Genomic DNA, 21,945 nt, shown 5'->3' with positions numbered 1-21,945 from the left:
GAGAGGGAACACAAACAGGGAGAGTGGGAAAGGGAGAAGCAGGCCTCCTGCTGAGCAGAGAGCCTGATGTGGGGCTGGATCCCAGGACCCTGGGATCATGACCTGAGCTGAAGGCAGACACTTAATGACTGAGCCACCAAGGTATCCCAAGAAGGAAGGGTTTTAAGAACAGGTTGGTGTAGAGAAGTCATACGATAAAGGGGACTTTAGCATTAGTAAGTGAAATGGAGTAATAATAAGTTATATTTAACATGAATTCTGAGAATCTACATATTCCTGGGTAAAGTCAAAAAAGGAGTCTTCATGTCCCTTCATGTCCCTTCCAAAATACATTTGTATCTGCCACCGGTTTCAGAGGAAGCAGGTCTCTTTATCAAGACTTTATTCTCTAGAATCCCAGCTTTGCTTTATCTCTTCTGAGGCTCTCTGACAGAAAGGGAATCAATGCCTCAGGTCAATGTCTACCACCTGTTTCCTTACAGGTCAAAGCCTGCTCAAAAGTTTCCTATGTTGAAAACACTTTATAGAGGTGCCACTTGAAAAAGTGCTCCTTGGGTGCCTGGCAGGTAAAGGCTGGAGAATCCAAAGTGAGAGAGATGATTAGGGGCTGTGTGACCGCTGTTGGGGGCTTCATCATACAGAATCTTCAGGCTTATGTTAAAGAGTTCATACGTCAGTGCGACATTTAGCAGTTGATTCTTGTGAATGTGTCTCAGTGAGGAAATTACACACTGGTAGAGTTCCATATATGCTTTCTGTTACAGAACAGCTCTGTTTTAAATCAGTGTTATACAGTAGAGTTCCATGAAGCACTAATTTGAGAAAGGGTTTTCAGCCTCTTAAAATCTTTCTTTCCCCTGCTCAGGCTAAACATGCTGGAATCCTCCTGAATACTTTCTTTCACATTCTGCACCAATTCGTCAGCAACATCTGTCAGCAAGGCCTTCAAAATATATTCTGGGTCCAGTTATATATTTTGATCTCCCCACTGTTAGCATCCTAGTCCAAGCCACCATCATCTCCCACCTGAACTTCTACAGTGGTCCCCTAACAAGCTTCCTTACTTTTACTCTTCATGCTACCTTCTCCCTCTACCACTGTCTATTCTCTACAGAGTGATGCTTTTAAAAAGATCTGTCCATTACAATAAAGGAGCAGGGTGCTATCTGATTTCTGCCCACTGATCAAAACTCTATAATGGTTTCCCTTCTCACTCAGGATAACACTAAAGGGTCCTTATAGTGGCTGGTTAGGTTATGAACTGTTAGGTGACTCTCTCTGACCTCGGCTTCTCTCCTCTGCTTGCTCACTGCATCCTGGTCACATTGACCTTCTCACGCGTCTGTCAACATACCAAATCTGCTCCCACTTCAGGATACCCATACTTACTGTTCCCTTTGTTTATAGTACTTTTTCCTCAAACATGTGCATGACTCCGTCTTCACTTTGTAGTGTCTGCTTGGATGTCATCTTTGCAGAGACGTCTCCTCTGATCACCTTCCTCCCACCCCACCCCCATATTTATATATAGATTTTGTGTTGTTCACTGTCTGTCTTCCTAACCAGGAGACATGAGGGTAGAGAATGTAGCTTTAGTCCTGCTATATCCCTGCTACCTAAAATAGTGCCTGAAACAAGTAGATGCTGAATGAACATATGTTGACGGAATGAATTAAATCAAAGGTGTCTTATTAATAGTGTGTTTGGCAACCATAATAACCATAAAATCTTTTTCAGGCAGAAGATGTGATCATTCTAATGCAATTTTTTTAGTCATCCAGAAAATAAAAGATTATGAAGAGCCTGGTGTGTTTTTGAAGGACACACAAAAACTATGGAAATGTTTCCCATATTTGTAAGAATAAAATTACCAAATATTATTGTTCATGTAGCTGCTTTCACAGAGGTGGAGCTGACCTTGCCGATATTATAGCATTGGGTGATTAGAAGATGGCAACCATGACTTTGAAGATAAGCTATAAAGGGGAATAGATCTTATGCTGGATCTAGAAATCGTAGGTCTAAAAAAATTTTTTAAAGGAAGTTTTGGAAAGACCATGAAATTATCACAAATATCCTAGAATATGCTTTTGTATTCTATTACATTATGTAAAGAGGATTTAATGCAATTAACATACCCACCCCCCTGCAATGTACAGACTTATTACACGTTACAATAAAGGAGCAGGGTGCTATCTGATTTCTGCCCACACTCTGAAACTTTGCCCTTCTCCATTACCTGCCAAACCAGTAATCTCTAGCTGATAGAGAACCAAATTTTGATGACTAACTCGTACTTGAAATTCCCCCAGTTTCCCACCACTTTGCTCGTTCTTTATGCTGCCATAGTCATTTACTATCACAGTTTTAGGATATGCTCTCATGGGCCTTTTGAACAAAAGGGCATTTCTTGTCAGAGTCCTTTCATTTTTGTTCCTAGTCTTCAAAACTCACGTCTAAAGCATCATGAAAGTATGTGTCATCACTATTTAAATGACTGTATTACTGATTGATTGATTGTAATATTTTTTTACTTAAGTATAGCTGACATACAATGTTACAGTAATTTCAGATACATGGTATAGTGAGTCAGCTTCTTTATAAGTCTTGCTGTGCTCACCGCAAGTGTAGCTACCATCTGTCACCATGAAACACTCTTACAACGGTGTCATTGACTATATTCCCAGTGCAGCGTTTTTTAAAATGCAATGTTTATATTCCCAATTTCAATGTATTTTCATGACTTACTCATTCCGTAACTGGACACCTGTGTCTCGCACTCCCCTTAACCCATTTTGCCCCACCCTTCTCCCCTCTGGCAAACTTCAGTTGGTTCTCTATATTTATAGGTATGATTCTGATTATTATTTCTCTGTTTACCCACTTGTTTTGTTTTTCACATGCCACATATGAGTAAAATCATATGGTATTTGTCTTTCCCAGTCTGACTTATTTTATTTAGCATAATATTTTTTAGGTTCATCCATGTTGTCCCAAGTGGCATGACCTCATTCTTTTTTATGGCTGCAAAATATTCCATTATACATACACACACACATAGACACACACCATATATCCCTTGTCCACTAAAGAAATATCTGATAAGAGTTTAAAAAAATAGATTAAAAAACTGTACAACTCAACACCAAAAAAAAAAAAAAAACACCCACCATTTGATTTAAAAATGGGCAGAGGATCTGAATAGACATTCTTCCAAAGACATATGAATAGACACATGAAAGATGCTCAACATCATCCCTAATCATCATGGAAGCGCAAATCAAAACGATAATGAGATATCACCTTATACCTGTCAGAGTGGTTAAAATCAAAGAGACAAGAAATAACACGTGTTGCTAAGGATGTGTCAAAATGGAACCCACGTGCACTACTGGAAGAAATGTAAATTGGTGCAGACACTGTGGAAAAGAGTACGGATACTCCTCAAATTAAAAATAGAAATACATTGTGATTCAGTAATTCCACTACTGAATATTCATTCACCAAAAAAAAAACCCCAAAACAAAAACTCTAATTCAAAAAGATATATGCACCCCTATGCTTACTGTAACATTGCTTACAATAGCCAAAGTGTGGAAGCAGACCATGTGTCCATCATAGATGTCTGTATTATTTGAAATGCTGCAGCAGCCACAATGAAGACACAGGAGAGTTCCTCTCCTTCACTACCCACAATCTGACAAGGTTTTGATTCACATTTTCTAGCATTGGCAAGTCTTCCCATAAAAAGAGATTTCTCAGAAAGAACCACACTACCATCAGCCGAACTAAATTAGACTGTTTAAGTCATTAACATGGTTTTCCAAAATCTCTTAAACTCTTCTTACTTCTCATCTTCTATCCAAAATGCATGAATTGTTTTCTTCTGTTGATTTTATCAGTTTTTTATTAACATGGTGGTGAAAAATACTTTTCATTGGTTTTTGTTTTTTTGACTTCCCAATAAATTCTGTGGTCATATTCCTATTTAAAAGGTGCTTTTATGATAATGATAAGTTGTTCTACTTGCAAGCAAGGAGTAAACAGGAGTAGGATGTGTTTAACCACTATCACGTGCTGGAGAACGCCCTTGACCTTCAAGGGCCCTGATCGTCATCACATCTTCTAAGAAGTCTTTCCTGTAGGCCTTCTTGTCCCTTTCCTAAACAACCTATGTTATTCAATCCTCCATGTATACTTATCACTGTACTTGGTAAATCTGTTATTTTTCCTATGACACTGTATTGATTTTATTATTTTATACCTTTCCACTCTACCATAATCTCCCTGAATACCTTATTCAGGAATATACTATCCCCACTGCTAGGAATATACTAGGTACATAATAAAAGTTTCTTAAGTAGAATTAAGTATAGCACAAGGACATATAACAACCCTACTGACCAGATAATGCATCCTGTGGGTCTGGATATGTTCCAAACTCAGTACTAACTAACTAAACTGAGTACTAAAGTACTCAGTACAAACTCAGTACTAACAGAGCTTTGTCTAAAAATACTTGACATATTTTACATCAATAAACTAATTGTAATTATTATGGTAGTGTGACAATGTAACTTTGGGACCTTTAGCCATGAACTCAACAGTCACATAGTAAGACTATGGGAGATAAAAAGTACTGGAAAAGCTTCTAGTCTATGTGGAGTTCAGAGAACATAGATAATAACTGAGCTTACAAGGAATAGATCAAGCTTTGCTTCTGCATCAACCAATAAAATACTATAGTATAAATAATAGAGATATTTCATTTATTTAATATTTCTATTAGTTATTGTTAAATACCTATTACATATATATGTATGTGACCTGAAAAGCAGATTACAATTAGTAATTAGAGAAGCTGAGAATTAGTCTATCAGTGTTAACACAAAGAGTAACACTAATGGTAAACCAACAAATAATTATTCAATAATAGCACAAATGCTTCCCAGTGATATAACCTTAGAGAATCAAGCATACACACACACACACACACACACACACACACACACACACACACACACATCCTCTGTAATATGAAGTCTAGAAATGGGAAAAATAATGTGAATGCATTTCAGTAATGAACTGTTTTAAATCCCAATTTCATAACTGAATTAACTAAAACAGATTAAAGTTTAAAAAGAGACAGTGTAGGGCGCCTGGGTGACTCAGTTGGTTAAGCGACTGCCTTCGGCTCAGGTCATGATCCCAGAGTCCTGAGATCGAGTCCTGAATTGGGCTCCCTGCTCAGCAAGGAGTCTGCTTCTCCCTCTGACCTTCTCCCCTCTCATGCTCTCTCTCTGTCTCTCTGTCCAATAAATAAATTAATGGCTTAAGTTATATCAAGCAGAATATAAATATAAATATAAATCCCAATTATGAACTTAAAAATTAATTCTTTTGCCATCTGACTCTTTTAATTATTCCATCTCGATAATGTCCAGTAGCTGTATTTGGTGATTAAGGAAGTTTTACTCTAGCTTGGGGGTATCTCTTACCATGTGAGTGCCCTCCTGTGACTGGTACAGTCCACCTGAACCATATATGCTTACATATGTTTCTTTTTAAAAAAAAGTATATATTTTATTTGTTTATTTTGGTAGAGAAGGAGAGAGAGAGTACAAGCAGGAGGAGCTTCAGGCAAAGGGATAGGAAGAAGCAGGCTCCCCCTGAGTGGGGAGCCTGACATGGAACTCATCCGAGGACCCTGAGATCATGACCTGAGCCAAAGGCAGATGCTTAACCCACTGAGCTACCCAGGTGTCCCTGCTTACATATATTTCAATTTAACTCTTTAAAAGGATACAAATGGATTAACTTTGAGAATTCTGGAATAAGAATAATTTAGGCACCGGGGCACCTGGGTGGCTCAGTGAGTTAAGCCTCTGCCTTCAGCTCAGGTCATGATCTCAGGATCCTGGCATGGAGCCCCGCATCGGGCTCTCTGCTCAGCAGAAAGGCTGCTTCCCCTCTCTCTCTCTGCCTGCCTCTCTGCCTACTTGTGATCTCTGTCAAATAAATAAATAAAATCTTTAAAAAATAATAATAATAATTTAGGCACAAATAGACTATCTTCATTTTTTACAATTTAACATAAAAAACACACATGCCGTTTAATGTGCGGATATATAATAAAGGGTGTCTACTTCCTTCTGCATACTTCTGCTTAAATTATGCTAGTTAGAACCTCAATTTATCTGCTATAAAAGTCTCTATTTTAATAAAAGTTCTGTAAAAGAAACTGGGGAAAAGCAACTCAATTCCAGTTGCTTAAATAAACTTCCTTAAAGTTTAAGACTGAACTCTCTGAGAAGTGTCATATGTCCAAAAGTCAGCCATTTTCTATACAATAATCTTAGAGCCAAGTACAACTAGTTATTGAGAGGAGGCAAGCTTTCTCACCTATTTATTTAGGTATGACTACAGTGCTTATCATCAAAGAAACTGCCTTTAAAAGAAGACGTAGCTCTGAGACTTAATTGTTAATTCTACACAAGTGGCATGTTGTAAGGGGGCTGTATTAGAGGTTATGTTTGTTCTCTTCATCAGACCATTTGTGAGGCTGTCTGCAGAGAAAGATATAAGACTGAACTTTTTTATGTACAACATTTCGGTCTGGGATAATGTACTTAGTCTGCTGTATATACCGGAGTTAAATCATGAGAATGAAATAGCTGGTCTCTGGAGCGGAGAAGTCCCCAGGGAGCTCTTTTAGAGCCATTATCTGTTTGTTACAAACTCATGAGTCTTGCCAAGGTGAGCCTGGCTGTTTTTCAAAGCTAGAAGTTTTGGGGACTCCTCTCTCAGGTTTTAAAAGTTGGGATGCTCAGTGTGGGATTCAAACCATTTGCTGCTCAAGAAAAAGCTCCAGGTTTTGCATTCCCTCCCAGTGGTGGGATGCATTGCCAGGGTTGTGGTTTATGGTGAGATTATATCTCAGCTTCTCCTAGCCACTTCCATGAGGTTTCCTTCTCACTTTCTGAGAAGTAGTTTTCAGGTTTTTTTCAGAGTCCATTGTTCCATATGTAGCTATAGGTTCTGTGTGTCAGTGAGAGGAGATGAGCTCAGGATCTTCCTGGGTCGCCATCTTGAACTGGAACCAACAGTTGCATCTCAGAATTATTTAGCTTTTGTATGCAAATGATTATTCGGATGTAGGATCTGGACTGTGTTCCTCTCATTCATCTTTCATGTATTCAAAGAACAGCAACATTTATGTCAGGAATAAAAAAATCTTCTTTACCATGATGCAATGTTATCATGACTTACTGTGTGTTTATAACCCCCCAAATTTGACAGAATTTGAATCTTGTCATTTTTTGCATCTTGAAGGGCTCAGATAAAAACAACCAAATCGCCAAAACTTAGGAAAAAAAGGAAGTGAGAAAAGAAAAAGTGATAAACAAAATATCCACAAACTAAATAATCAAGAATACTTAATACCACAGATTTTGTAGATGGAGACTTCAATTAGGGTGAGGAAGGAAGTATTGTATATGGGGATACTAATAAATTTTTGTTTGTTCTGGGCTGTGTGGTGTCAACTTTAACAGTTGCTTTTATTAGAGTCCTGCAAACTGACTCTTTTATTAGAGTCAGTGACACAACTGAAATAAAATAAGTCAAAGAGAAAAAGGCATTAAATGGGTACTTTCCATTTGGCTCAGACCCAAGTGTAAGGATAGCACATTGGTCATTATTAACAACATTGATGTCTGAATTGAAATCACTGTCTTTTCCTTTAATGTTTCTCATCTTGCCGAGAGGCACAATCACTTATCTAGACATCAAAACAAGGGAGCCATTAATCCTTTCCTTGTCCCACAACTAAGTAAACAGCCAACAAATGTCAAGAATTGGAGCTAAATTGATCTCTTCTCCACCCCATGCTTCGGCCTTGGCTCAGGTCCTCATGCATCGTCCTCACCATCTTTCTCCTGGACCTTCAAAATAACCTTTAAACTGGCCTTCCTGTCTGCACTCCTGCTCTAATCCCCATCCTGCGATTATCCTAAATTCTCAGTCTGATTACATTGGCTCCCCGTCTTCTGCAGAGTCAATTTCAAACTTTGTACTTTGGGTTATGGGACTCCTCATGACCCAATCAGCCCACCAGCCTTGGCATATCCTCTTTCTAGTACAGTAGTGCTGAGAAAGAATGCAATCATGCACATACTTTGGAGACCACAAATTCCTCAAGGGCAAAAGCAGTATTTTATATTTTCACTCCCAGTGCTAATTACAGTAGCACCCCCCACACCCTCTGTTTATTAGAGACTTCACCTTCTGTGGTTTCAGTTACCTATGTTCTACCTGAAGCAGATGATCCTCCTTCTGACTTGTCAGAAAGTAGTAGTAGCCTGATGCTAGTCACAGTGCTTGTATCATTCATCTTACTTCATTTCATCACAGAGGCATTTTTTTCATCTCGCATCATGACAAGAAGAAGAATGAGCATGGTGTAGTAAGCTGTTTTGAGAGAGATCATATATATATATATAACTTTTATTACAGTGTATTGTTATAATTGCTCATTTTATTATTATTGTCAATCTCTTACTATGCCTTATTTATAAATTAAACTTTATCATACATACGTATGTATAGGAAAAAAACAGGGTTTGGCACTCTTCACAATTCCAGGCATCCACTGGGGATTTAGAACATATTCCCAGGGGATGAAAGGGGACTACTATATTAGTAATGAATACCATTTCACATCCTTAGTATTCCCCCTTTTTTGCACATGTTAATTTTTTTTCTGTTCTTTTCTCCTTTTTTATGCCTGGAGAACTTTTAACACTCAAAGTTGAATCATGTCACCTGATAAAACATCCTGTCACAGACCTCCAAAAAGTTAATTGCTTTCTATTCCTGCATCAAGTTTTATTTTGGCACATTTCACACTATATATTAATTACTTGATTCTACGTCTGTATCCTCTTATAAAAGAGTGGAGTTTCCAATAAGCAAAAGGTATATCTTAAAATCTTTGTATCTCTAGGCATCTAGAACTGCTCCTGAAACATTGTTGTGTGGTAGGTACCATTCTAAGAATGCTATTATCTCATTTAATTAATAAGTTTATAATAAATATTGTTAAATAAGATTAAAAATATAAAATATCTTACTTGAATTATATTAAACACTGAATATTATTCTGTTATTTGGAAAATAAAGTTAACAAATTTTGATTAATAAATAATCAAAAGATAGATAATCTTAATAACAAGATATTTTGAGTGGGGAGGTAGTATGTGGGCAGGTATAGGTAAAAGTCAAATGGAAATAGTCTTCTTCGGGACTGGAGTCTTATCAAGTACAATTCACAATTTCTGATTTCACTGGGAGTGCTAATAAAATATGAAGAACCATAATCAGGTCTTCAAAAGTAATGTTGCTACTTTTAAAAGAAATTATTAAGAAAATTCCTAAGGTCATTAAAAAAGTATTCATATAAAGGTGTTTTTTTGTTTTGTTTTGTTTTGTTTTTTATAAACATATATTTTTATCCCCAGGGGTACAGGTCTGTGAATCACCAGGTTTACACACTTCACAGCACTCACCAAAGCACATACCCTCCCCAATGTCCATAACCCCACCCCCTTCTCCCAAACCCCCTCCCCCCAGCAACCCTCAGTTTGTTTTGTGAGATTAAGAGTCACTTATGGTTTGTCTCCCTCCCAATCCCATCTTGTTTCATTGATTCTTCTCGTACATATAAAGGTTTTTTTTTAATTTTTAATCAAGTAGAATTGATGAGATTATTGTATAAATCTGTTGCTAGAAACTCCCTTTTTAAAATATGAAAATGTTATTTATAAATTACCTTTTTAATAACTTAATCTTTGTGTTTCACCATTCAAATATCAAATTGCTAATATGTCAGACAAAATGCCATAGGAAGATATTCTCACTTGAATGTCAGTATCAGTAGAACTTTAACCAAAATTTGTACTGTGATTGGGGTATTGGGAAAGTGTATACAAATTAAATCCTTGTGTTCTTTTCAAGATCTAAGTATCCTATTATTAGTTAGCAGTATAAACTATTTTTTAGAGGAATGTAACAAGTGGACATAAAGTGGAATCATAATGACTTTCTTATTGTTTTATTATTGTTTCTATTATCACAGACCACTTGAATTTTCAGAAGCTGATTACCCACGAGTTGAATATCAAAGAAGACAGCAGTTTTGGGATCCTATACGTCTAGCTCTTTTCACTTTGGCAATTGTAGCAATCATAGGAATTGCAATTGGTATTGTTACGCATTTTGTTGTTCAGGGTAAGTATCCAGGTCACATTTCTATTGCCTAATGCTAAGTGCTCTATGACTTAATATCTTGAAATTCTCTCGTATAAAAAATACTATTTGCATGATATTAAAATTTTAATTACTAATCTCTTATTGATGTTAAATTATTGTTTGCTCCAGTATTGAGTTCAGTGTTACATATTTCCAGCCAGTGAGACTTGCAACAAACATTACATGGACAGACAAATCTAAAAGCGATATAGTTTTGGGGCACCCGGGTGGCTCTGTCAGTTAAGCATCTGCCTTCAGTTTAGGTCGTGACTCTAGGATCAAGATCACTGTTCAGCTGGGATTCTGCTTCTCTCTCTCCTTCTGCCCCCAGCCCCACTAGTGCTCCCTTTCTCTGCTCTCTTGCCCTCTCTCTCAAATAAATAAAAATTTTTAAAAGTGATAAAGCTTTAAAATAAGAAGGGTGAAAATCTTAATCTTTAAAGACAAATCATACCATGTACCCAGTTTCATATTTTTGTTCCAAAACCAATACAAAGCAGCTGCTTAAGCTATAGCCAATCAAATAATTTCCTTGATTTGCTTCTGCATCTTCTCTTTACCAATCTCCCCTCACTCCTGTTGGTGGAGGGGTCCTAATCACTTTTGGTTTGTTGTTGCCCAACTGGAATTACTATTTGTTCACATTAACTCCTGAAAATGTGAATGTGCTCCAGTTGATTTTTTTTTTTTTTTGAAGATTTTATTTATTTGAGAGAGAGACAGGGTGAGCAGAGGGAGAAGAAGAAGTGAACTCCCCACTGAGCAGGGAGCCGGAACCCAGGACCCTGGGATCATGACCTGAGCTGAAGGCAGAGGCTTAACCAATTGAGCCACCCAGGTACACCAACCTAGTTGATCTTTTAACATCAACAAATAGTTGATGGTTGAGCACATCCCTACTAGGCTCACCCAGAAGGGGTTATTTACATGACCTGAGCAAGGATTGAACAGCGGGTGGCTAAGGATAGCAGTAGAAATAAAGAGTTCTCCAAGGTCACTGAAGTTTGGCCAGGGAGGAAGAAAGTTAGAATATGGGTCCACAAAGCCTAAAATGGGGTTTCAGGCAATATGATTAAGGCTGAAAAACAATCAAGATTTTAAAAAAAGAAAAGTAAAAAGACCCTAAAAAAGGTAGCTATTACATACTACAAATGTTGTCCTTGACAATGGAATTTTCAGTGGTATGTCAAGAGTAGACTGCTGAGAATTAAGAATAGGCAAAAAGTGAAAACAATGAATACTAATATTTATTAGCAGCATAGAGAAAACTGATAGCCTGTTCAATGTATCTTCACAACACAGCTTACCTAAGATAAATCTGTGGTATAGTTCTTTGAGGAAATTGATCATTTTTATATGACTTTCAGCAATTGCTTTCAATATTTATTTTTCATTTTGCATGTCCAATTGTATGAAAATTTTGATATGCATAAACACTGTAAAAAAATATTCTAAAGTGTACTTGGAGGCCTGAATTTTCTATTTTAGCTGGATACGATAATACAATTACAAAATGTTTGAAAAATGTCCACAATAACTTTTGTACCAAGAAGAAATAAATTGCACTATAGTAAACCTATTTCCTGGGGTTGGGAAAATAGAAACTGATTATATTTAAGCATGGATCTTTTATTTATGTTTGCCTTTCAGATGATAAGTCATTCTATTACCTTGCCTCTTTTAAAATCACAAATATAAAATACAAAGAAAATTATGGAATGAAAAGCTCAAGAGAGTTTATAGAAAGGAGTCATCAGATTGAGAGAATGGTAAGGCTAATAGAAATTTTAAAAGTTCACATGTTTTTCTATTTCACTTTCAGTGTGGTTGCTGTAAGAAGTTAGTTTCTCCATCCCTCAAACTCTTCTTATGAAAAACGTGGATACTATCTAAGCCATATGGTTGTGAGGATTAAATAACTTAATATATGTAAAATATTTAAAGTTATATACCATTAAACATATGTAGATTAGAGTAGGCTACTAATTAGCAACCAAGAAAAGTGTTGGTTGAAACAGATGTGCTTCCTACTTTTAATTCTTGATTTTCTGTCCTGGTTCATTTTCCTTCAACTTTTTTAACATAAGAATATATGATTTCCATAGTGTATATGGACCACATCTTCCTTATCCATTCGTCCGTTGAAGGGCATCTTGGTTCTTTCCACAGTTTGGTGACTGTGGCCATTGCTGCTATAAACATTGGGGTATAGATGGCCCTTCTTTTCACTACATCTGTATCTTTGGGGTAAATACCCAGGAGTGCAATGGCAGGGTCATAGGGAAGTTCTATTTTTAATTTCTTGAGGACTCTCCACACTGTTCTCCAAAGAGGCTGCACCAACTTGCATTCCCACCAACAGTGGAAGAGGGTTCCCCTTTCTCCACATCCACTCCAACACATGTTGTTTCCTGTCTTGCTAATTTTGGCCATTCTAACTGGTGTAAGGTGATATCTCAATGTAGTTTTAATTTGAATCTCCCTGATGGCTAGTGATGATGAACATTCTTTCATGTGTCTGATAGCCATTTGAATGTCTTGATTGGAGAAGTGTCTGTTTATATCTTCTGCCCATTTTTTGATATGATTGTCTGTTTTGTGTGTGTTGAGTTTGAGGAGTTCATTATAGATCCTGGATATCAACCTTTTGTCTGTACTGTCATTTGCAAATATCTTCTCCCATTCCGTGGGTTGCCTCTTTGTTTTCTTGACTGTTTCCTTGGCTGTGCAGAAGCTTTTGATTTTGATGAAGTCCCAAAAGTTCATCTTCGCTTTTGTTTCCTTTGCCTTTGGAGACATATCTTGAAAGAAGTTGCTGTGGCAGATATCGAAGAGATTACTGCCTATGTTCTCCTCTAGGATTCTGATGGATTCCTGTCTCACGTTGAGGTCTTTTATCCATTTTTAGTTTATCTTTGTGTACGGTGTAAGAGAATGGTCGAGTTTCATTCTTCTACATATAGCTGCCCAATTTTCCCAGCACCATTTATTGAAGAGACTGTCTTTTTTCCACTATGGAGTATTATGCCTCCATGAGAAAGGACGAATACCCAACTTTTGTAGCAATATGGACAGGACTGGAAGAGATTATGCTGAGTGAAATAAGTCAAGCAGAGAGAGTCAATTATCATATGGTTTCACTTATTTGTGGAGCATAATAAATAGCATGGAGGACATGGGGAGTTAGAGAGGAGAAGGGAGTTGAGGGAAATTGGAAGGGGAGGTGAACCATGAGAGACTATGGACTCTGAAAAACAATCTGAGGGTTTTGAAAGGGCGGGGGGTGGGAGGTCGGGGTACCAGGAGGTGGGTATTATAGAGGGCACGGATTGCATGGAGCACTGGGTGTGGTGCAAAAATAATGAATACTGTTATGCTGAAAATAAAAAATAAATTAAAAAAAAGAAAAATAATGACACATGGGACAAATTTAATTTGTCAAAATTTAAAACTTTTGCTCTTACAAAGCACTCTTAAGAGAATGAGAAGACAAGCCACAGACTGAGAAAAATATTTGCAAATTGTATACCTCATATAGTACTTATTTCCAAGATTAATAAAGAGCTCTGAAACTCAAAAATAAAAAAAAATTTTAAGAAATAATATATGATTTCCATGTTTGCCTTATGATTTTCTTACTTATGTTTTAAAAAAGCATGTAAAGCATCACATACAAGATAGGCACCTGTAATTTTTTTTTTTTTTTTGAAAGAGAAAGAGCGATTGGGGCAGGGAGGGGTAGAGGGAGAGGAAGAGAGAGATTCACAAGCAGGCTCCAGGCCCAGTGCAGACTGGATCTCATGACCCTGAAATCATGACCTGAGCCAAAATCAAGATAAAGATGGCTAACTGAATGAGCCACCCAGGTGCCTGCATCTAAAATTTTTAATGTCAATCTCAAATCTACTTATGCCTCTCATGTTTTCCCTTGAGAACTGTGCATCTATCAAGGCATTTCTAATTTTCAAAGTATATTAGCAAACTAAATCTTTACCTACCATAGCAGAAAGTCAAATAAAATAGTCTTCCATTTTTGTCCCATGAAAACCATGTCTGTGGAGACCATAGATTTGTTTAGCATAACCCAGTATATTAGCCTAGAGTGTACTCCTTAAAGCTTCCAAGAGTTATTCTGGAACAATGAAGGAATAGCTGTATAGAAAGAAGACTGAATTAGTATAATTATTTATTAGCTCAATTAAAAGATGACTGTAGCACTTCAACCCTCCACTCACTGTACTTTCCTTTCTTTGACGTATTAACAATGTAGCAAAGTACTTCATTTAATCTTCATATGGGTTGATACTAAATATTGAAAAGCAGAGAGAATCAATTATCATATGGTTTCACTTATTTGTGGAGCATAACAAATAACACGGAGGACATGGGGAGTTAGAGAGGAGAAGGGAGTTGGGGGAAATTGGAAGGGGAGGTTAATCATGAGAGACTATGGACTCTGAAAAACAATCTGAGGGGTTTGAAGTGGCGGGGGTGTGGGAGGTTGTGGTACCAGGTGGTGGGTATTATAGAGGGCACAGATTGCATGGAGCACTGGGTGTGGTGAAAAAATAATGAATACTGTTTTTCTGAAAATAAATAAATTGAAAAAAAAAAAGAAAAGCAATGAATAGTATTTTCATTTCCATAGCTATTTAAATAGTGCTTTTCCTTTAACAAAACAGTGTTTTTAGTGTTGCTGCACAAGAGTGTTCCCAAAAGCAATTTTGAATAGAACTCATTCATTTAAGTCCTCTGTTATTTTACTATATCCTCAGATATGTCCAAAGTCTTACTGTTTCTTTAATTCTTCTTTCTCAAAACTTTATGCTTTCAGCTTCAATTTGAACTGGTTGCTTTCTAGGTCCCCTTCAGAGAGGTAACCTGGGTCCCAACAGGATTGCTGTAGTGTGTGTGAGCCATTGCTTCCTGCATCTCATATTTTCCTTGATAATGGTGGGTTATGTCCGCGAGCACCTTCCTAAAGAAAAAGTGCATGGGAGAGAACATTTCATTATTTTATGTTGAATAAATCTTTTGTTCTACAGTCCACTCAAGTGACAGTTTGAATGTAAACCTTTAAATTAAAAATCATTCTCCCTCAGACCACCTGAAGCTTTGGTTCACTTTTATTACTCATTATATTTATTTCTCATTATACGAGAAGTTGTGTTTCTTTTTCAGTAATCTCTTCTTTCTCCAGAAACTTTGTACACTCCTTTTTGTTTTCTGAGATTTTGTAATGATGTGTCTTGGTATTTGGTATTTTTTCTTTCATTCATTTTTGTTGGGATATCACTAGACTTTAGAAAGAGCGTAAAACATTTTAAGGTGAATATCTAAGAACCCACCACCAAATTTCAGAAATAGAACCTTACCAATATCTAGGAAACTGCTATATGTTCTTTTTCCTCTCTTCTTCATAGTTAAAAACTGTTTTGAATTTGGAATTAATCATTCTATTGTTTTATTACCAAGGTATGCATACTCAAATAGCATATTATATACTTTTGCCTCATTTGAAATTTATGTAAATATAATCATATTATTTCTTTCTGTGACTTTGTTATTTCACTCAACATTATTTCTTTGAGGCTTTCCCATTCTGATGCATGCAACTATAGCTACATCATTTATTTTCACTTCTGTGTAGAATGTCCTAGAAAGAATATACTACTATTTATTAATTCATTCTAAGGTGGACAAATATTTCAGCTATTTTCACTTTTATAATTATGATAATGCAGCTAATTAACATCCTTGCAAATTAGTGCATGCGCTCCTATCCATGTGCAAGAGCCTTCCCAGGTCATAAACCAAGCAGATGATTTGCTGGGTCATAGGTTTTGCTCATTTTAGCAGATTCTGATCAGTGGTTTTCCAGGGGGTTTGTAGACATTTGCACCACCACCAGCAGGGAATGAATTCGTGTTGCCCTACCTCCTCATCAAAATTTTCTACAAAATTGAGTTTTGCCAAACTGGTTGGTATGTATACATGTATGTATGTATTTATGTATGTACAGTAGTAACTCAGTATGAATTTAATTTAATTTTCCCTATTATTAATAATGTTCATCAGTGGTTATCAACCATTTGTCCTTTATAGATAGTACTCTTTATTTTTTGCCTATTTCTTTTTTTTCTTTATCTTTTTACTGAACATACACTGTAATATGTCCATTTCCTTTTATAATTTTGTCTTTTAATTTATCCTCAGAAACATTTTTTGGGAAAAAGAGAAACATTTTTTGGGAAATGAATGCTTCCTGTTGAGAAATGAATCTTTTTCCATTTTGTGGCTTGGCTTTTCATTTTCTTTATAATACATTTTAATGAACAGTGTTCTGAATCTTAGTATAGTTATATACATCATTTTTCTTTTATTATTAGTGTTCTTTGTGTTTGTGTAAGAAATCCTTTCTGTGACTGATATCACAGTCTTAAAAAAATCATTTTTCCTTTTTGCATTTAAGTCTTCTTTATTCTACATAGAATTGATATTTGCATATGTGTTTGACTTAAGAATTTAATTTCATTTCCCCCCTTACATGAATAAGCATTTCTCTTAGCACCACTGGTTGAACAATCAGTCTTTTCTTGCCTGATCTGCCATGCCATTTCTGCCACTAGTCAAGTTTCCATGGGTGTATCAGGATATCGCTCTGCTCTCTCATCTGTTCTGTTGATCAGCCTTTTTTCCACTGTGTCAATGCTACAATGTTTTATCCTCTATAGTTTGACAATAAGTGTTGTTACCTGTTGTATTAGTTTCCTAGTGTTGTTGTACCAAATTACCATAAACTAGTGGCTGACAACAATAGAAATTTATTCTCTCACAGATATGGAAACCAGAAATATGAAAGCAAAGTATCAACAGTGCTGGCTCCCTTGGAAGGCACTAGGGAAGAATCTTTCATTGCCTCTTTCGGCTTCTGGTAACTTCAGGTGTTCCCTGGCACATAGCTACATAGCTGCAATCTTTGTCTTCATCCTGACCTTTGTGTTTCTCCAGTCCAATAAGGACATTGGATTATGAGATTAGTAAATCTAGAGGTCTAGAGAAATAATCGACATCTTCATTTATTTATATATATTTACTGTATTTCACTAAAACTTTGAAATATTTTCCTTAAAGGCCTTGTTCATCATTGGTTAAATGTAATATTAGAGGCTCTTTTTTATCATTATTAATCAGTATCTTTTAAAGAACATTTTCTTACTGGTTTTTATTGGTGTATAGAAATATTTCTGGCTTTTGTAATCTCTTTTCATGCCCCTTCTCTTTTGTATTTGGTATTTTTAAGTGCTGAGTTTCTCCTAAAGTTTTTAGGGCAGATAGATTTTCTTCTTGGCTGTGTTTCTGTGACTCATAGTCTGGTCCAGGGGTTCACAGTTTTGTCTCCCAAAAGATATTTGGCAATTCCTGGAAACATTTTTTGGTTGTCACACTGGAAGGAGTGCTCCTGGCCTCTAGTGTCTAGAGGACAGGAATGATACAAAAACACCCTTCAAGTCACAGGACAGCTCCCTACAACAAAGACTTATCTGGCCCAAAATGTCAATATTGCTGAGGGTGAAAAATCTTCTTCCAGCCTGTGACTTCCTGCATCGTATTTTATCAGTTATTTTTACTTCACTTGTTGAGTTCAGGAAAAGAATTAAATCTGTCATCTACTAAAGAAATCGTATTGGTTTTTGTCAGTGTTACAGATTTACCTCCATTTTCATACCTTTAATATAATTTTAATGGGTTTTCACAAAAAGAGAGAATATATAGTCAATTGGCCATCTTGAACAAAAATCTTTGCATATAATCAAAGTTTACCATTTCAAAATTAACAACTAGTTTTTAGAATCAAAACTAAATGTCCGGGATGCCTGGGTGGCTCAGTTGGTTAAGCAGCTGTCTTTGGCTCAGGTCATGATCCCAGCGTCCTGGGATCGAGTCCCACATCGGGCTCCTTGCTCGGCAGGGAGCCTGCTTCTCCCTCTGCCTCTGCTTGCCTCTTTGTCTGCCTGTGCTCGCTCTCTCTCCCTCTGTCTCTGGCAAATAAATAAATAAAATCTTTAAAAAAAAAAAAAAAACTAAATGTCCTTCCATAAGAGTACCTCCAAATACTTGAATATTTTATTTTCCTTTTTCTTCACTATATCTCATTCTACTTCAAATTTCTCAAAGGGCAATGAATACAATTAAAATTTTATGCAATGTGGATTTGTACATAATAAGCAAGTAGGGGTTTTCTGGTTAGTTCCAATATCTTTTATGATGACAACAATTTATTGACCTTTTATTTTTTTATCATCAGAGACTGTTAAGGTAATACGTTCTCAGAAATGTGAAAGATTCTCTTATGTTATTTAACTGTAAATTTTTTCTTTCTCTTTCACTTTCCTTTTATGAAGCCAAATTCCTTACTTCTCCTGTCCCCACCCATCCTCAGGGCCATCTTTACTGTTCCACAGGCAGCTCCAAAAGGAAGTTAACGCTGTGGGGCAAGGAATAGAAAGCAGGGTAAAGAAGGGGGATAGGAGTTAGGGCAGGTCCTGTGTGGGGTTATAGGGCTTCTATATTCCTCTAGGATCTGACCCTGGGAGACTTTGATAGATTCCGGTGAATGCCTCCAGTGGAAATGGTACTGGTTTGAGGTTGATGTATGTGACCTTCACCTCCTTGGCCTCAGGGTTCTGCACATCTTTAAACCACTTTGGTGCTCATTACCTGGTTGTTGATGTATTGGATCAGCTTCTTGAGGACCTCCTTGGGAGCACGGGCTGTAAATCTTCTGATCTTCTGTCCTATCCACCATCATGTACTTCTGCAGGATGAAGGACTTTAGCTCATCTTTTCGAGGGCCTCTGAAGCATCTGGGCAGGTCCTGGTTGGGGCCATTCCAAGCTGGAGGCCCCTCCTCCTTCCCCTTTACCAGCATTTGCACAACTTCTTCCAAGTCTCCCTGAGCTTTGGCCAGCACCCACTGGGTCTTCTCCACTGAATAAGGTGGGAACACCTCCAAGAGTACATGCACCCTGACAGTAGCTCCTCCTCAGCACTGGCTACCTCACCCTGGCTGTCCATGTAGGAGAAGCCCTAGCCTCTTCTTTGAGCTTTTCAGATCATTGCAGGGGCAATGTGGAAAAAGGCACCAGACCGTGGACTTCAGAGCTCTGAGTTGGCAGGTTCTCTTTTTTCCTGGCACCACTGAACTGCCATGAGAGTTTCTGCATCATGTGCTCTATTGCACCCCTTGGAATGTAGGCAAAGCCAAGCACATAGGCCATCATAATCGCAGTGAAGTCCTCCATCTCAAAGGAAGATGCATGTTATTTCTTCCCTTATGATTTGGATGGCTTTTATTTGTTTTTCTAACCTGATTGCTCTGGCTGAGATTTTTAAAACTGAGTTAAGTAGAAGTGGTGAGAATGCACCTTTTCTTGTTTCTGATTAAAGGAAAACTTTTCATTCAGCTTTTTCCCATTGAGTATGTTAGCTGTGGACTTGCCGTATATGGCCTTTACTATGTTAAGGCACATGCCTAATTTATGAAGAGTTTTTAATCAGTAAAGGATGTTGAATTTTATCAAATGCTTCTGTCCCCATTAAGATGATCATATGATTTTTATTCTTCATTCTGTTAATGTAGTGTATTACATTTATTAATGTACTTACGCCGAACCATCCCTGCATTCCAGGGATAAATCTCACTTGATTATGGTGTGTGATCCTTTTATGTGCTATTAAATTTGGTTTGCTAGTATTTTTTAGGACTTTTGCATCAATTTCTATCAGGAATATTGGCCTGTACTTTTCTTGTAGTCTCCTTATCTGGCTCTGGTAGCAGGGTAATGCTGACCTCATAAAATGAGTTTAGAAGTATTTCTTCCCTCTTCAATTTTTTGGAAGAGTTTGAGATAATTGGTATCAGTTCAAGAAATGTTTCGTAGAGTTCACCAGTAAAGCCATCTGATTTTGGACTTTCCTTTGTTGCACGATTATTGATTCTTGATTCAAATTTCCTTTCTGTTTTTAGTCTCTTCAGTTTTCCTCTATCTTCATAACTTAGTTTTGATAAATTGCATGTTTCTATGAATGTACCCATTTTTTCTATTTTATCTGATTTATTGACATAGAAGTCTCCTAACATCTTTTTTTTATCTCTGTGGTATCAGTTGTAATGTTTCCTCTTTCATTCTTTTTTTTTTATTAAATTTTTTATTTTTTATAAACATATATTTTTATCCCCAGGGGTACAGGTCTGTGAATCACCAGGTTTACACACTTCACAGCACTCACCAAAGCACATACCCTCCCCAATGTCCATAATCCCACCCTCTTCTCCCAAACCCCCTCCCCACAGCAACCCTCAGTTTGTTTTGTGAGATTAGATTTTATTTGCATCTTCTCTTTTTTTTTTCCTTAGTCTAACTAAAGATTTGTCAATTTTGTTTACCTTCTCCAAAAGCCAACTCCTAGTTTCATTGATCTTTTCTATTATTTTTCTAGTCCCTATTTCATTTATTTCTGCTCTGCTCTGCTATTTCCTTCCTTCTGGTAGCTTTGGGCTTAGTTTTTAGGGTTCTTTTTTCTAGTTTCCTAAAGTATAAATTTAGGTTTTTTATTTGAGATTTTCTTTTTTATTAAAAGATTATTTATTTGAGAGTGAAAGACAGAGATAGCTAGTGAAAGAGAGCATGAGCCAGCAGACAGGGGCAGGGAGAGGGTCAAGCAAATTTACTACTCACTGAGCAGGGAGCCTGATGTGGGGCTGGGATCATGACCTGGGCCAAAGGCAGACGCCTAACCAACTGAGCCACCCAGGTGCCTGATCTTTCTTTTTTCTTAATATAGGTGTTTATCACTCTAAACTTCCCTGTTGGAACTGTTTTTTCTGCAATGCTCAAGGTTTTGGTATGTTGTGTACCCACATTCACTTGTCTCAAGATTTTTTGTCTTTTTATTTTTTTAAAGAATTTTTTGTTTTTGATTTCTTCTTTGACTTATTGGTTATTCAGGAATGTGCTGTTTTATTTCCACATTTGTGTATTTTCTTACTTTTCTGTTGTTTTTGATTTCCAGTTTTATACCATTGTGGTCAGAAAAGATAACTGATATAACTTCAATCTTCTTAAGTTTATTGAGACTTATTTTGTGGCCTAACATATGATCTATCTTAAAGAATGTTCCATGCACACTTGAGAGAAAAAATGTGTATTCTGCTGCTCTTAGGTAGATTGTTCTATTCATGTCCACTAGGGCCATTTCGTTTATAGCATTTTTCAAATTCACTGTTTCTGCATTAATTTTCTGACTAGATGATCTGTTTATTGTTTCAAGTGGAGTACCAAAATTCTGTACTATTATCTTATTGCTGTCTACTTCTCCCTACATTTCTGTTAATATTTGTTTTATATATTTAGGTGCTCCAATGTTAGGTTCAGCAATAGTTTATTACAGATAGTTATTTTCTCTGGTATCATTCCCTTCCTCAAGGCCCATCTGAAGTCTCAGAGCCAGATGTGTGGTACGGTTTGGCACAGAATGGTTTTGTTTGAATAATGGATTTATTTATTAATATGTGCTCCATTGTTTTTAGCAGAGTTAAAAAATGCCTAATAAAACAAGATAACAATTGTTTTT

General features: G+C 36.7%; 1 protein-coding gene and 1 pseudogene across 1 annotated transcript in view; one reads left to right on the top strand and one right to left on the bottom strand.

The window, feature by feature from the left end:
* LOC132001871 (transmembrane protease serine 11F) overlaps positions 1-21,945 on the top strand; it is a 101,684-nt gene that overhangs the window by 55,571 nt on the left and 24,168 nt on the right. Inside the window, exons 2-3 of the mRNA XM_059376842.1 lie at positions 10,136-10,287; positions 11,959-12,077. Coding sequence (XP_059232825.1) covers positions 10,136-10,287; positions 11,959-12,077 — 271 coding nt within the window. The remainder of the gene's footprint in view (positions 1-10,135; positions 10,288-11,958; positions 12,078-21,945) is intronic.
* Positions 18,876-19,631, bottom strand: LOC132008244 (CUE domain-containing protein 2-like; annotated as a pseudogene).

The sequence above is a fragment of the Mustela nigripes genome, chromosome 1 (genome assembly GCF_022355385.1).
Source record: "Mustela nigripes isolate SB6536 chromosome 1, MUSNIG.SB6536, whole genome shotgun sequence".
Lineage (NCBI taxonomy): Eukaryota > Metazoa > Chordata > Mammalia > Carnivora > Mustelidae > Mustela > Mustela nigripes.
This window is presented reverse-complemented; position numbering and strand designations above follow the sequence as displayed.